The sequence below is a fragment of the Macrobrachium rosenbergii genome, chromosome 20, assembly GCF_040412425.1.
Source record: "Macrobrachium rosenbergii isolate ZJJX-2024 chromosome 20, ASM4041242v1, whole genome shotgun sequence".
Lineage (NCBI taxonomy): Eukaryota > Metazoa > Arthropoda > Malacostraca > Decapoda > Palaemonidae > Macrobrachium > Macrobrachium rosenbergii.
Window position 1 is genome coordinate 13,706,145 of NC_089760.1, and position 16,356 is coordinate 13,722,500.

At 35.0% G+C, this 16,356-nt stretch overlaps 2 protein-coding genes across 3 annotated transcripts in view; one reads left to right on the forward strand and one right to left on the reverse strand.

Annotated features, from left to right (window-relative positions):
* Positions 1-12,461, forward strand: part of LOC136849061 (uncharacterized) — a 100,324-nt gene extending 87,863 nt beyond the window's left edge. Inside the window, exons 1-3 of one of the 2 annotated variants that reach the window (XM_067121969.1) lie at positions 3,781-4,419; positions 10,005-10,306; positions 10,858-12,461. In XM_067121969.1, coding sequence (XP_066978070.1) covers positions 4,394-4,419; positions 10,005-10,306; positions 10,858-11,024 — 495 coding nt within the window. In that variant the 5' untranslated portion in view covers positions 3,781-4,393 and the 3' untranslated portion in view covers positions 11,025-12,461. Of the gene's footprint in view, positions 1-3,780; positions 4,420-10,004; positions 10,307-10,857 lie in introns of those variants that run through there. The other variant, XM_067121970.1, reaches the window with a different exon arrangement.
* Positions 12,462-14,100: 1,639 nt separating this feature from the next.
* LOC136849058 (uncharacterized) overlaps positions 14,101-16,356 on the reverse strand; it is an 8,808-nt gene continuing 6,552 nt past the window's right edge. The window contains exon 4 of the mRNA XM_067121966.1: positions 14,101-14,380. Coding sequence (XP_066978067.1) covers positions 14,242-14,380 — 139 coding nt within the window. The 3' untranslated portion in view covers positions 14,101-14,241. The remainder of the gene's footprint in view (positions 14,381-16,356) is intronic.

Sequence of the window (16,356 nt, forward strand, 5' to 3'; positions counted from 1 at the left end):
CTCATAATGTCTCTGGATTAGTCAAGTAGTCGGTCGTTTGCCATGAACGAAAAGGGTACGAGGCTTGCAACTTCATCCCCAACTATTGCCTGAAGGTGATAGGTAGCACTCGATGGAGAAACGTTGTTTAAGAACAGTAGATGTACTGGTGAATATGTATATGTTATATAAATATATTTATCTATTTATTTATAAATGTATGTATATATATACATACATACATATATATGTATATATACACGTACATACATATACATTATATATATATATATATATATATATATATATATATATATATATATATATATATATATATATATATATATATATATTTATTGTATATTCACCAGTACATCTACTCCTGTCAAACATCGTTTATGAGGCAGAACAACAACAGAAAGTTAAAAATTTATAGAAAATGTAAGAAAGAAAATATTAAGAAGTTTCATGAAGATTTTAGAATATTATGTTACTTAGGATACTCCTGTGTGCCAGTGTTTTATGCCATTTTAATATGAACTTAACATCTTCACGGAATCTGTTTTCGCTTGGCGTGGTGAAATTATACCTAGGTCCGACTGTTACCTCACAGACAGACTAACTTCAGTAATCGATTGTCGGACTCTCCAGATTGATGAGTCAATCTCTGAGTGCATCAATGAAGACGATTTCATCAGGGGAGTGAATATGTGGCGGAGCAGGTTAAATTGAGGCGTTTCTCAGAATAGCGAAACTTGAAATCCAAACTGTCTGGCCAGTCACCACGGCAACAGCAGGAAAATCGCTCTCCGCCCAATACAACGCCGGCTGAAAACGTATCTTAGAAACGCAATTTCGAAAGAACGACTGAATGCTCTTTCTTTGCTCTAAATCTATAGATACATGTATCAATGTCTCAGTGAAGAGTTCGTGGTGGATAAATTTGCCAATTCAGACACAAGTGTACAGTGTTGACTAAACAGTATATTGTTTTTTTTCACTTTCCATTAGATTACTGTACTGATTTAATACAAATGCATTCCAAAATTCACTATCTATAGGCAACGCTTTGTAATGAGTGAATATTTTACCACACTTAATGAAACCTGGACTTCAAGATTAATTTTGGCAATAACTGAAAAATTCCATGTAATTATCACTAAAACAAGTTAGACTACATCTACCAGCAGAGATGATAGAACTTATGCGATTATGTTTTAAATGTAAAAACTTTTTGTCGTGAAGTAACGACAAAAAGTATCTACTTATAAAACGTGTCGCATCATTTCTATCATCATTGTTGGTAGATATAGTCTAACTTTATTTAGTAATAATTAGGTGGAATTTTTCAATTACAGCCAGAACATATCTCGAAGTCCAGGTTTTATCAAGTGTGGTAAAGTGTTGCCTATGCAACGATGAATTTTGCAATGGCAGCGCGGTACGAGACTGTAAAAAAAAAAAAGACTAAATTCTTTGGGATCAGCTTCATACGCCACTTGACAGATCTCTAGGAAGGTTAACAGAGCAACTGGAGTTAGCATTCCTGGGAAGAAAACAAAAGCAAGAAGTGTTTCATCATGTGCACACTGTGCAGACTTATTTTTACTAGCATTAATTACCACTCTATCGAAGACTACAGGTAAAACAGGTCCTTAACAGTCCCTTGCTGAAAACCGTTTCATGGTAGGTTATGCTCATTAAAAGCACCATTATTAAGGCTATGTTGACCGGTATTCGAAAAACCTGGGAATGAAATTATGTACATAGCCAACGACACAAAAGTTACTAAGTTTTGTGTAGGAACCTTACAGTTAACCTGTCAAAAGCAGTACTTAAATTGGTTAGGAAAAGTTTGTACTCAGGCCTGTTTTGTAGAATATCTTCGATGTAAGTTAATTATTTCTGAAAGGGCATCACAATTTCCCATTTGTTCCTTGTAAGCTTAGCGGCTATCAGGAAACGAGTCTCTAATTTCAAGGTAACTATATACTAGAACAAAGTTCAGCTTTGCTAGGTTTTCCCTGAATCGCTTTCCATCCAGTGAACAGGACATGCTGGAAAAAGTTTTACGCACATATACATACATAAATACATATATAGGCCTACATACATACATACATGGGAGAAAATATTTACGTCCAAGTTTAAACTTGATAAAAGTTGTTCTAATTGCTATCAGACACCGTGTACCCTAAACCTCTGACATAATATCCATTAAAAAAAAAAAGCCTTTCACGCCGGGTAAAGAAAAACGACTTTGAACGATCCTTATGTAACGCGTCGGACTGCGAGTGTTTACCCAGTTTCTGGCACTTAATTAGCTTCCTGACTGGCATCACGTTACTTCCCTGTTCCACAGAAGGGTAGGATGCCACCGTTCAGTGTTATAACTCTGGGCTTGAATTTCTACTCCTTTACTTCTTTTTTTTTTTTATCTGCCCCTCTTCTATTCTAGTCAGTGGCTAAAAACAAGTTTGGTAGCATGAAGGGATATGAATGTAGTCATTGCTAGAGGTTGATGTCGATTTGCAATCTATTCAAGAATGTGGCATATGGGTGTGATGTTCAATTTGAAAAAAAAAATGTTTATCCTAGCCGCTCTTTAGTCACGAGCCCTAAAGATATATATAAATTATATACAGTATATATATATATATATATATATATATATATATATATATATATATATATATATATATATGCGTATATATACACATATATGTATATATTAAATATATGTATATATATATATATATATATATATATATATATATATATATATATATATATATATATATATATATATATTATTCGTATAGATAAATAGATAGCTTGCGTACCGGACAGGATAACCCCACAAAGTCTTAAACATTATTGCTAATTCTTTAGTTTTCCCTTATTTAGGTAAACGTTCGCTATACAGCTGGTCATTTGTTCGGCGATGTCAGGCACCGCTGGATTTGGTCAGTAAGTGAATAGGTGACCATGGAAAAATCCAAACTCATCCTTGGTTCGTTTGGATTTTTCCTAAATTGGGAATATATACTATTTACGTGGAATTCTTAACTTAACTATTTCTTTAACTTAGCTGAGACATAGAAATACAATGGTCAATAACTGGGATACTTGATTTCCATCTCAGGTTCACGATATGCAGATTCTGTCCATTATTGGTGACAGAATTAGTGGTTTAATTCGGGAATATATATATATATATATATATATATATATATATATATATATATATATATATATATTTTATATATACTGTATATATATATAGTTATATATATTAATTAATATATATATATATATATATATATATATATATATATATATATATCCATGTGTGTTTTGTATATTATATATATATATATATATATATATATATATATATATATATATATATATATATATATATATATATATATATATATATGTGTGTTTTGTATATTATATATATATATATATATATATATATATATTTATGAACTTATATATATATAAATGAATTTTTTTCCTAGATTGATATTGATGATGATGGGAACTGATCATTAAAATGAAGAATAACAAAATGTGTGATATCCGTTCGTCATAACCATCACCAAATTTTCAGTGAACTCAAAATCGCTGAGTAAATAATTGAAATTTCTACCCAAAGCTTACTGTATGTGTTTTTAAACTAATAAAAGCCGCTGATCTACGGTAGATTCGGCGAACACAGCGCTTGCATCACGTGCGTGATCTCAGCACATCTCCTACGCTTGAGTGTTTTAATCCTTCTTGGAAAAGGCAAACGCCATTAGCCCCTTTCCTTGCTTAGAGCACGCAAACAGGTGGTGGCTCAACTTCCCCTCTGACGCGCGAGGGACTCTGAGGCGGTAGGGGCTCGCCGGGGGAGGAGGGGAGCGTGCCTCCGAGGGGGAAGGTGTCGTTGCCGGGCGGGAGGGGGTGAGAGCCAGAAGGGAGATGGACGTCTAGGCTTCATATAGGGTAGCATGAGGGCAGGTCCTTCACTCATTGCCTCGCCGTCTGCCCAGCAGGAGAGTAAGGTGGTTCCTGTGATAGTGAGGTTTTCAGTAAAAGAAAAAGACTCTCGTTGTCTGCACTTTGTTGCTGAACCGCGAACAGTGAGACGCCAGTTCGCGAACTGATCTCCAACTGGAAGTGACATCCGGGACTCTTGAGTACAAGTGGAGAAACTAAAGATATTTCTGAGAGGAAAACTTTAATGCAACTGGATTGACCATCTTGATTTGCCGAAGAAGTTGACGCCGTAGTTTTCTTTTAGAAACAGTTTTGTCTAAAGACTTTGCTCTTCGCGAGAAGGAGAAATAGCGGAGACTATTCTGACTGCATAACTCGAAGAGTGTCCCGTCCATATCCTTCAGAAGCAAAAGTTCAAGACACAATGGCCAACAGTCATATGTTTGTATGGTAAGCGCGATGGCTTTATCTGTCTTTCTTTTCCATTAAGATGGCTATTTTAATTAGTTTAGTCCTTACTTTATGATCTGACTGATTTGCACCCCATCTCTAGGTCATTTTATTTAATTTATTATTCTTTCATTTAAGTGTCGTGTTATCATAATGAATGCAGTGCATTCATTCGTAGCGCACTTTCATTTTTAAAGAAGGAAACTTACTTCAGATCTGAAATCAAGCTTTATCTACACATATTATGATAATTTTAGTACAGCTCATTGTCATGAGGGGGCTGTTGAACGCATCGCACGGATGCCATGAGTAGGAAAAATCGTTATTCCTGTAATAATTTTGAAATTGCTAGGCGGTAACATGCTTTTTACGCCACCAGACTAGCCTTTTGATCCGTGAAGCTTAGCAACATTAGGTCTGAGCATTACATAGATGGGTGACCAACAATGAATGCCAAACGACATTAACTCATAAGCTCCTATGACCCTCTGAGATGGCATGGGTAAAGGCCAGCAACCTCATCCCCAAAATCAGTGCTCAGAAAAGAAAATGCAAAGCTTCCTCAAGCCTCGTCTTATAGCCCAGTAGGATACCAGCGTCGTCCGATCCGAATACTTTTCCCCAGATATTTCTTGTATCTTTTCCTGTATGGTCCTAACGTTTTTTTGCAACGGCCCTTTGCAAAGAGAGAAAAAAATTAGAAACTGGTATGAGAAGGATGACTACAAAGTGAGTTATTGAATACGACCAAGATTCGACATCACTGCAACGAGAGATATTTTGTTTTCATTGATTAATGGTTGGACAGATATATGATCCCGCTGAAATAGGATTCAAGTCCAGCTTTGGGAACGACCTGAAGAGCGCTTGTTAACATTGCTTTCAGAGGAAAAACAATGGATGAAAGCAGCAATTTTCCAGGCATATTCTCACTTTTCATGAAGCGTCTTTTGCAACCGGCAATGATAATAAACGCATTTCATTTCCTTCCAGAGTTTGTGTAAACAAAAACCTTCTAATGATATGAGTTCTTAGAATGACAGAAATGTGTCTCCCGTTGAAAGAAGAGAATTATATAAATGGAAAATTAATAACTTATCGATAACATTTTTTCTCTAAATAAAAAGATACTCGGCCCATAAAGGGAGATAGGTTAAAGGCTTCAGAAAATTCCGAAAAGCTCAGAGAGCTCCAGACTGCTGGAGTGAATGTTCAAAGGATAAGGCTTGTTTTATATATTTATATACACACACACATATATATATATAGATATATAGAGTATATACATACATATGTGTATATACATATATATACACATAAATACATACATACTTACATACACACTGTAAAAAACACACACACATTTATATATATATGTGTGTGTGTATATGTGTGTGTAATGTATATTCTTGGTCAGTGACTCGTTCTCGACTTGTACATTTCTCCTTCGCAATTTACATTAATTTAGCGTAAGTAGATATGCATCATCATCAAGGTCTTGAAATTACTCTATAATTTAGACCTGTCAGTCAGAAACTCTGCCAAGGAGAATTTAATGATGAAATGAGGGTTAACGGAACCAGAATTCTGTCATCAGCCACCTCCCACCCAGTCCTCATAAACTCTGATTCTTATCTTTAAGGTGTATGCTTCGTTAGGAGACAAGAGAAGGGCGTTACTGGAAAAATTGCGTGATATTAAACTAATTTATCCTCTAATTTGGAAAAAAACACAAATTCCCAGGAATAGCGGACAGAGATTTTGCTTTTTTACACTTAGCCTGCTTGTTTTTCGGCCTCATTGCAACATAACAGTGCTTGCACCAGACTGCTCAGTTTGTGTGGCAAGTTCTAGGAAGCTTGGACATATTAACGTTGCCAGGACGTCAGCCATACGCAAAACTCTTTCCCGAAGGGTGGGTAGTGCTGTCGTGCACCTCATAACTTAAGGTTCTTTGCAGCGTCCCTTCGGCCCCTAGCTGCAACCCCTTTCATTCCTTTTACTGTACCTCCTTTCATATTCTCTTTCTTTCATCTTACTTTCCACTCTCTCCTAACAATTGTTTCATCACTATCTTCAGCACTGAATAACCTCGTAGATCACAGCGCTTGGCCATTGTCCTGATTTTATATTCCAGTCCAGTCCATGCGCTAAGCTCTCATCTTTCATGAGATGTTAAACAAAAACTCTACTGTATAAATTTGTCACCTAATGTCCCCATTCATGTCTTTTTGCTCAGCTGCAATTGTCAGCCCAACAGCAGTTATAAATCATCACAAAGCCTCATATTGAATCCTGTCTATCAGTAAGTATTAGCATACTCTATTGCAATAAAGAGATAACTGTCTTTGTTTCACATACCGTAAGGCGTGATGTAGTGAGGATTTTTTTTTTTTTTTTTTTTTTTACTTTGGGTGATGACACACCCACTCGTTAATTGCAGTGAGGCCATACCACGCCAAGAACAAAGGAACAAAAGTCAGAGCTTAATAACTGACATACATTGTTCTCTGTCGGTCATTACAGTCTGAACAAAAAAAAGTTCAACATGACTTGCAGTTTCAACGACTTAAAACTTTAACAAAGCGTTGTTTCTTTGAGAAACTACTTTACGTACAAAGTTTTGTATATGTATATATATATATATATATATATATATATATATATATATATTTATATATATATATATAGCCTATATACATATATAATATATATATATATATATATATATATATATATATATATATACATATATAATATATATATATATATATATATATATATATATATATATATATATATATATATATATATATATATATATATATATATATATATATATATATATATATATATATATATATATATATATATATATATATATATACTATATATATATACATATATATATATATATATATATATATATATATATATATATATATGCATATAGCCTATATACAGTATATAATATATATATATATATATATACACATATAGCCTATATAAAGTATATATATATATATATATATATATATATATATATATATATATATATATAAGAAGAGAAAAACTATTTAATTTGTCTTCTAAGCTACCGATACCGTAATGCGCTTTCAAATTCGCATTTTACCCGGAATAATCTTCTGTTATTGGATATTGTTTTTTTGATATTAGCAGCAATGCCTAGCCATCGCAGAGTCACACTATTTACCAATAGCAAAACAAGCCAATAGTTAACAGGACTGAAAATGGAAGAGAACGAGTATGGGAAGGAATTAAAATGGGACGGAAATGAGAACGGTCGTGCGAACTCTTCATCGAAAATCGTTCACCACAGATGTTCAGTCGGGTGTTACCAAGTAATTGACTGCGCACTGGTTGGTGATTCCTGGTAACTGAACCACTGGAATTTTAGCATTTTTAGCACATTACATATTGTGATTACAAAGGCTTCCGGGAAGAGACTTCGCATGAGCTAAAAGCAATGCAGAAACGACTGTGCTTGAAAGCTTGCTTCCCAAAACTGAACGATATTGACAGCGGCTATAATTTTATTTTGTAACGCTTTAGATGCCGTCACGTTACCAGTAGATACCACGCTGTCAAATCTTGTAAAGTAAAATGCCAGGCATAGTCCGCTACGGTGAAGACTAGTGCCCGAGTGCCAAAAAATAAAATCATACGCCAGACGACGGAATGACTTTGAAAAATCCAGTGTCACGATAACAATAATAAGCGGAATTCCGGCAGTGCCTTTGCTTGGCCTGTGTGCCGTTATGTCATGTAACTGAACGTCCAATTTACAGGATTCTTTCCCCATTGCGAGGTACTGTGCTACACAAACAATCGCTGTCATTACGACTGAAGATTCTGTATATCAAAACGCTGCATACATTGAGATAAGCAATACGGTTATGATTCAAAGCACATTGGTGTCATCATATTCATTTGCACGTCCTGTGTTTTGTTAAATCCCCTCTTAAAAGCCAAGTAAAAATAGTCTTAATGCATAACCCATTTGATTAATTTTAAATAAATGATCCCGGAGATATAATGACGATAACTAAATGAGTTATATTTGTATATCTCAGGAAAAAACAAGTGACATTTTAATACCACATTGTATATGATCAGTCCGTCACTTTAAAGACAGAATGGACTGTTAAGAAAACAGTAGACCAAACCTTTAAACAAAATAAAAAAAGAACATTCACACTTAGTGAATACGCTCAAATACCTTACAAAAGTCACTGCAGATCCTGTTAACTGAGATTGAGCCACAAATTAGCACGAAGAAAATCACTGCGGCAATGCTTTGTTAATACTCGGGAATATCGCTTGAACAAACTATCCCTTTACAGTTTCCGTCCTCAGTGTTCACCGTAAGGAACGTCATGGAGCGAAATGTAATGCCTGCGCGCTTTCGATTCTTTGATGGGATCCTTTTATTGTTGTCTGTGTCTTAAAGGTGATCATTACATAAACCAAGCAAAAAAATGCGCCGAAGTTTCTCCGGCGCAATCGAGTTTTCTGTACAGTTTATAATGCTGTATGAAACTCTCAGCCGCGGCCCATGAAACTTTCAGCCACAACCAGGTGGTGGCCTGTGTTGTTGGCAGCTATAGCGGTGTCAGACACATGATCAAGCCTACCTTTAGCCTTAAATAAAATAAAAACTACTAAGGCTAGAGAGGGCTGCAATTTGGTATATTTGATGATTGGAGGGTGGATGATCAATATACCAATTTGCAGCCCTCTACCCTCAATAGTTTTTAAGATCTGAGGGCGGACGGACAGACAAAAAGCCATCTCAATAGTTTTCTTTTTCAGAAAACTAAAACATCCGAAAAGAAAATGTTCGTTCGTTGTGAACCAAAGAAGTTACTCAAGATTCACCATGATTATCGTTTGTAAAGCGCATATAGTCCTAAAGTTTCAGAGGACATAAAGCGCGTTGAGGGAGATGGTCGTAAAATTATTGATGAATCATAGAGAGAAGTTGCGGTGAGTCTTCAAGCAGGAAAAAATCATCTACTGTTATATTTGTACGCACTGAACAAGACACAACGACCGCGTCTCCTTTCATCTGACTTCTCGATTTATTTAATGAAACTTTTTTTGTATAGCTGTTGCTTTCTTTTATTTTCCCAACGTCATCTGACGTGTAACAAAAAATGCCTCAAGGCATAACGCTTACAGTGATTTTTGTTTCCATTTTAGTTGCTAAGTACCATTGAGAGGCGTTGCACACACATTATATATATATATATATATATATATATATATATATATATATATATATATATATATATGTATATATATATATGTGTGTGTACATTCACACACACACATCTATATGTATATATATATATATACACACACATATATATATATATATATATATATATATATATATATATATATATATATATATATATATATACATGTGTATATATGTGTGTGTGTGTGTGTGTGTGTGTGTGTGTGTGTGTGTGTGTGTGTACGTGTATCGTCCCATTAATTTATCATTTAATAACTGAACAAATCGACGTCATAGCCTCCCTTCTTATTCTTCCCCGTAGGAGTATCATACTACTCATAGCCACAGGGAGCATGAACAGATGGCCAAGCCTCGCGACGTCGGCAGCTTCTGCAGAAGCACTGGAAGACAGATCAGATGATCTCCCGGCAGAGGACAGCTCAGAGGAACTCCTGCAGAAGGATGCCTCCGCAGAGGACCTGGCGACTGATGCTTCTTCCGAGGTCCAAACGCGGAACGCGAGATCAGTCTTGGGACCGATGAGTTTCCACAGTGAACTGCAGGACGACTTGCCCTTGGCCGGGAACTTTGGCTTGCCCGCAAGGAAACTGTCTTTGAGAAGAAGTTAGTTTTTTCTTTCATTTCGGTTTCCACGTCAATATTTTAGCTATGTTTTCACTATACATTTCCTCAGTAGTAAAGATTAATCGACATGTGCCATTAGAATGCCTTGGTATATATTTTGTTGTGATTTGGACAAGAAGTGTAAAGGACAAAGAAACAGATAAATTTATTTTCCTCTTCCGGTGACTTATGCCTGACATCGATTAATTTTTTGAATTCATGAACAACTGTTTTCCTTTTCAATTAGTTTTTTTTTGTTAAATATCACAAGAAACGTTCATTGACATAAATAATGTATTCAGTTAATTTCCCCTTAAAAGTGTCTTATTTAAAAATGCTAAATTTTGTTATATATATATATATATATATATATATATATATATATATATATATATATATATATATATATATATATTACAAATAACTCAATAGAGTCACTATCTCAAAGACCGTTTAAGATTAAATGTCCTACTTGATCTTACCCTGCAAGGCAGGAAGTTCAAGTATGTTGTTGACAATGTCTAAATGCCTTTCTTTCAACAACCTTTCAGAGCGCCGATCTGGCGTAGTCATTCGAGGGCCCTTCTACCCATACCCAAGACCAGGTCACCCCTTGAGGTTCACAAGTGGCGCCCCTGGGATGCTGTCATCGTCTTGGTTAACAGCCATTGTCTCTTCTGGTCTGGCTGTGAACCTGATCGCTTTCTGGAGAACGTGAAGAGGAGGAAGAAAAACGCTCCCCATCTGTAAATTGAACTGAAACGTTCGAAGTTCAGTGACTATATCAATATACCTCAGCGCTCGCATCACTCGACCTCATAAATTCATGAATTGGTTTCATATTTGACCCTGATCATTTACTAGGTTAACTGATAGTGTTAATTTATATGCTGTTTGATACAGCATACTCAGTAAATTATTTGTTCAAGAGCTAATTTATTTGATGTCTAATAGAGGACATTCAGTAAATTATTTTATAAAAAGGCTTATTTATCTGTTAAGTCTCTTAAAATAAAAGACTTCTTCTAGATAAGATGACAATCAGGTTACGAGTGACTTTAAGGTATAAGCCAGAAGAATCTCTGAGCTCATTCTGAAGCCGGGCTCTTATACCACGCCTTCAGAACAAGAATGGGCGATTCTCAAGCGAACACGAACCTCATACAGCTTGCCAAGGAAAGCACAGAGAGGTTCAGAGTACTGCATGTGAAATTATCCAAGCATTCTCAATTGAAAGATGAGACCTCTCGCGCTTTGGATGAATCAGCTTCTCTGTCGGCGTCTAGTTTCGTTCAGCAGCCTCGTTTGATTTAACTGATAGTACAGTACGTCACTTTCTGAACGGCAATAGTTTTGCAACATGTCTATTCAGCTTCTGTATCATTTTGTCTGGGATTACTGTAAATTCGTCTCTCTCTCTCTCTCTCTTTTTGTATTTAGTTCTTCGTCCTGTATATTTATACGACGGCGTCCCCTTAATCAATTCTGTAACTACACATGAACATTTTTTTTTTTTGGTCTTTAATGTTCATTACTTAATTCCACATTAGACATTAATTTTTTCTATATTTGCGAGTCATTAATTTATGTGATTTGTAACTTTCAGCTTTTGATATTGATTTCAGTGTTCAGTACACCAAATTTATTTTATTTATTGCGATTGTTAGTATTTTAAGCAAACTTATTTTATCTAAGTTATTTATAACCAGTTTTTTTTTTATTACACTGTTATACTTCATTAGAATGAAGATTTCATTAGGACATAATATCAAGGAATTTAATATGGTTTCTTATGTGATTAGGCACTGTAGCCTAATTAATAACAAATGTTATGGATAACAATTGCATCATGTCAAATTATTCAACTTAAAACCATTTGAACTCAATTTACAGTACCACATCCGTCCAACAGATCTTCAGTTTTCATTGAGTAAAGATATAAAAAACCGCTTATCCCTTCTCCAAATATTGTAATATCAATCCTTTCCCTCATTTTCCCTACAGCATCTGACGTGTAATGAAAAATGCTTATTAGCATAACGCTTATAGTGATTGTTTTTAATTTTCCTCTACCATGTAGCATTAAGAGGCGTTGCATAAATACTTCTATTTATTTATAATAACCATGTATAAGTATTAAAATATTTTCAATGAACGTTGTGTTTCTCTGATTTTCAGTAAGGTATAACCTCTGCCATAAACTGGTAAAATAAAGGAATTTCCTATACAGTTACGGTCAAAACAAAATAATAACCTCTGTTATGAGGCAGAACACGGAATACAATCACTACTAAAATTTAAAATGTTATTTGTCACTACTCAACGTATAACCTCTGCTAGAAACTGGTAAAATGAAAAAAAACTTACGATACAGTTACAGTCAAAACAAATAACCTCTGTTATAGAACCAAATGCAGTCACTATTACGCTTCATGATGGCATAGTTACTGTTCAACGTTTAACCTCTGCTAGAAACTGGTAAAATGAAAGAACGTGTAAAATACAGTCATTAAAGCATAACACACAACCTAACTTCTACCTTCGAATGAAACGGTCGTGATAACAAATGGTCACGGTTCAAGGCGCCGAGTACCGTTAGCCAACGCTTCCCGGGAGGATTGAGAAAATGTGTACACAATAATGGTGGAATGTTATTCCTTGGCTACGCCCAGTGCTTTCTTCTTCTCCTTCTTGTTCTTCTTCTTCTTCTTCTTCTTCAGTATTTGAAATCCACTGGCATTGCCCATCAGTGGGAAAGGATGAAAGGACACGAGTATTTAACGAAATCTGTACAAAATAGCATTTTAATCGTAATCAGTAGTGGGATACAAATTCCATATGACGGGGTGAATTTGATTTGCATTTTTCTTATTTAGCAAAAGGGAAACTGTATATATTGCATGGAAAATAAGTGACTAATCAGTATATTAATTGTATGACAAATATAAAATACATAAATGCACAGAAGATAACCCAGTAACAAAAATAAAAGTAGAATAAACAGTATTACCATGCGTAAAAGGCCATCTTTAGCGAACAATGGCTGATAGCAGAACCATATCATATTTCATGTACCCAATGTTTGCCTTTAAAGCCACTAACATACAAGTATCCTTCCAATACAAACCTTAATGCCCTTCGAAATAACAGAAATAAATAACAGAGAGAAAGGAGATTCTCTCTTTCTATATATATATATATATATATATATATATATATATATATATATATATATATATATATATATATATATATACTGTATATTAAGTTCCTACTCATTAGACGGTTAAATCTTAAAACCTACAGGCAAATCTAGATGACAGGCTAACATCCATGCTAACAGCACCATTCAAACTCCTTTTATCTAATGAAACGAGAATTTGAATGTGCCGTGAGTTTACAACGGCGACCTGATGGGAATGAAGTGAAAACAGAAACTTAATGATTTATAAATAAACTAGGGGAAGCATTCGATCAAGTGGGACTTTTCTCTCTTGAACTGAAAAGATATTTATCTTTTCGGTTCAGGAGAAAAATGATTATGTAAAGTATTGGAAAAAAAAAAATGTCATCTAATTTGCGTCTGGGTTCGTCGAACCATAATTCATAATTTGAAAACTAACCACCTCATGTACAAATAAACCCCATGATCAACACAGAATTTACAGTAATTTTTTTTTTTTTGCTAGAGCCATTCAGACTTTTAACTGAAAACAGGAATTTTCTACAAAACCAATTTTTACCAGCCAGTAACCAAAATGACACATGTTCCAAGTTCGTGACCAAGTGTGTTTAGCAACCACAGATAGAACAAAACGCTGTAAATTCCAAAAGGATACACGTCCAAGAACTGTGTGGATATTAGAGAAAGCACTGGAAACGAAGTAAATGAATGGAGACGTTAGTACGACGTTGAGAAACGGAGCCCCAAGACTTTACTTCGGCAGCAGTTCCCCGAGCACCGAAGGGCAGCCCGAGTACCGTTCTGTGCAGTCCTCGCTCTCCTTTCCGAAGTGCGCTGCGTCCAGATTTTTCTGGAAGCCAGACTTCGGCGAGAAGACGCTAAGAAGTAAGCTGGAAACGAAGAAATGATCTTCATTATTACTTTGCTCATAACAGGAAAATGGATTCTTAATTTCACTCTAAACGGTCACGGCAAAGAAGCATTCAATGGGCATTTGTCGGAAGTGTAACCTCTCAGAAAATATAAGTTCTTCAGTATAGCTTCATTGGAAAATAATGGGAAGACTTGAGTATTGCTCTGTTGGCAAAAGAAGAAGGACCGATTAGCATTTCTTTCCTAGAATATACATTTTTCAATATTACTCTGCTTTGAAGGAGGAAGCTTCGGTATTTCTCACCTTGAAGAAAGGAAAGGAACCTACGTCACTGATTTCCTATAAAAGGAAAAGGACCATTCAGTCTTACTTGTTTAGGAAACAAAAAGGAAAAATTCATTATTGCATTCCTGTTGAAAAAAGGGAGCACTATTATTTTCTTCGGAAAAATGAAAAGTAAGTTTTAAGCGTTATTTTCTTAGAAAAGACAAAATAACTTTTGTCATTGGGTTACTTTAAAAGGACAAGGGAACTTTTAGTTTTACATTGTTGAAAAAGAAGAAACATTCAGTATTGCATTTCTATAAAAAAAAAACAAGGAACCTTCACTAATACTTTCATATAGAAAGGGCAAGGAACGTTCACTATTACTTTACTGGATAAAGAAAAGAAGATGAGTAACTTTTCGCATTATTCTGATCGTAAAAGATAAGAGACCTTTCACAGTTGCTTGCAAGAGAAGAAAATTGGGCCTCAGTATTGCTTTGCATATAAAGGGAAAGGAAACCTTCAATAAATCTACGGTACGTTAGTGAAAGCAAAAGTAACTTACGGCGTTGTTTCACTTTGAAAGCAAATTATAAACTGATCGTTATTTTTTTTTTTTAAAGAGGACTCTTAAATATTGTTTACCACTAAATAAAAGAGAGCCTTCTGCATTGCTTTGCAAGTAAAATAAAATGCAACCTTTAATACTGCTTTGCTTGCAAAATAATGGGAAATCCAGTTTGTCTTTGCTAGAAAAGAAGGGATTGCTTTGCTAAAGAAAGACAAGAAATCTTCTCTCTTGCTTTACTGAGGATAAGAAAACATTCTGTATTGCTTTGGTAAAAAGAGAAAAGGATACCTCCAGTACTGCTCTGCTAAAGAAAGAATGTGAAGCTTTCTGTATCACTTGGGTAGAGAATCAAATTTCGGTATCACTTTGTTATAGAAAGAAAAGGCAAGGAAAATTTCGGCATCACTTTGTTATAGAAGGAAAAGGCAACCCTTTTTTTGCACGACTTATGTAAAGCCAGTTAGGAAAATGAATTAACATGACAACGCAGATGACGGAAACATGGGGCATCTAAATTTCACAGAGGGAAATCAAAAATTGTAAGTGGGCGTCTTTCCCTCCTGCCGTTTACATATGTACATGTAATTTTCAGTGTATAATTAATTATGTTGTAAGTCCTAATGAAGAATTGGTCTTTTGTGTAGTGCCACAGTCTCTAAAGACGACAGGTTCACGTAACACTACAGTAACCTGATCGTGATCCTTTTACAAAAATGGGAGATATAGCTGTAATCTTTTTGCATAATCTTCATTTTCCAGTTATGTAACTTCGTTTCCTCTCGGTTCGAAAACCTAATGATTCTTTTTATTTCGAGGGACACCTCTCCCGTCCAAAGGGAGAAGTTCAGTGTCGCCATTATTTCTCATTAAGTTTCCAAACTTAGCTCAGATAGATTGACGTTGGATTCGCCGTTTTTGTCCACCTTCGAAATGAAAAAACTGTTGTTATCGTCGGCTCACCTCTATTTAGGAAATCTAGTTTGTTATTCAGTTGTCCAAGAATTAGTACACTTATAAATTAACGGAGATTTACAGTCACCTGAATAATTTCCGCTTTATTCAAATACGGGTTACCAAATATGTAAATCTTAATGCCATTCTTTCTCCTGTATTTGGGAGAGGAAGAAGTAATGAAAGGGTGAAGGATGAGCTTG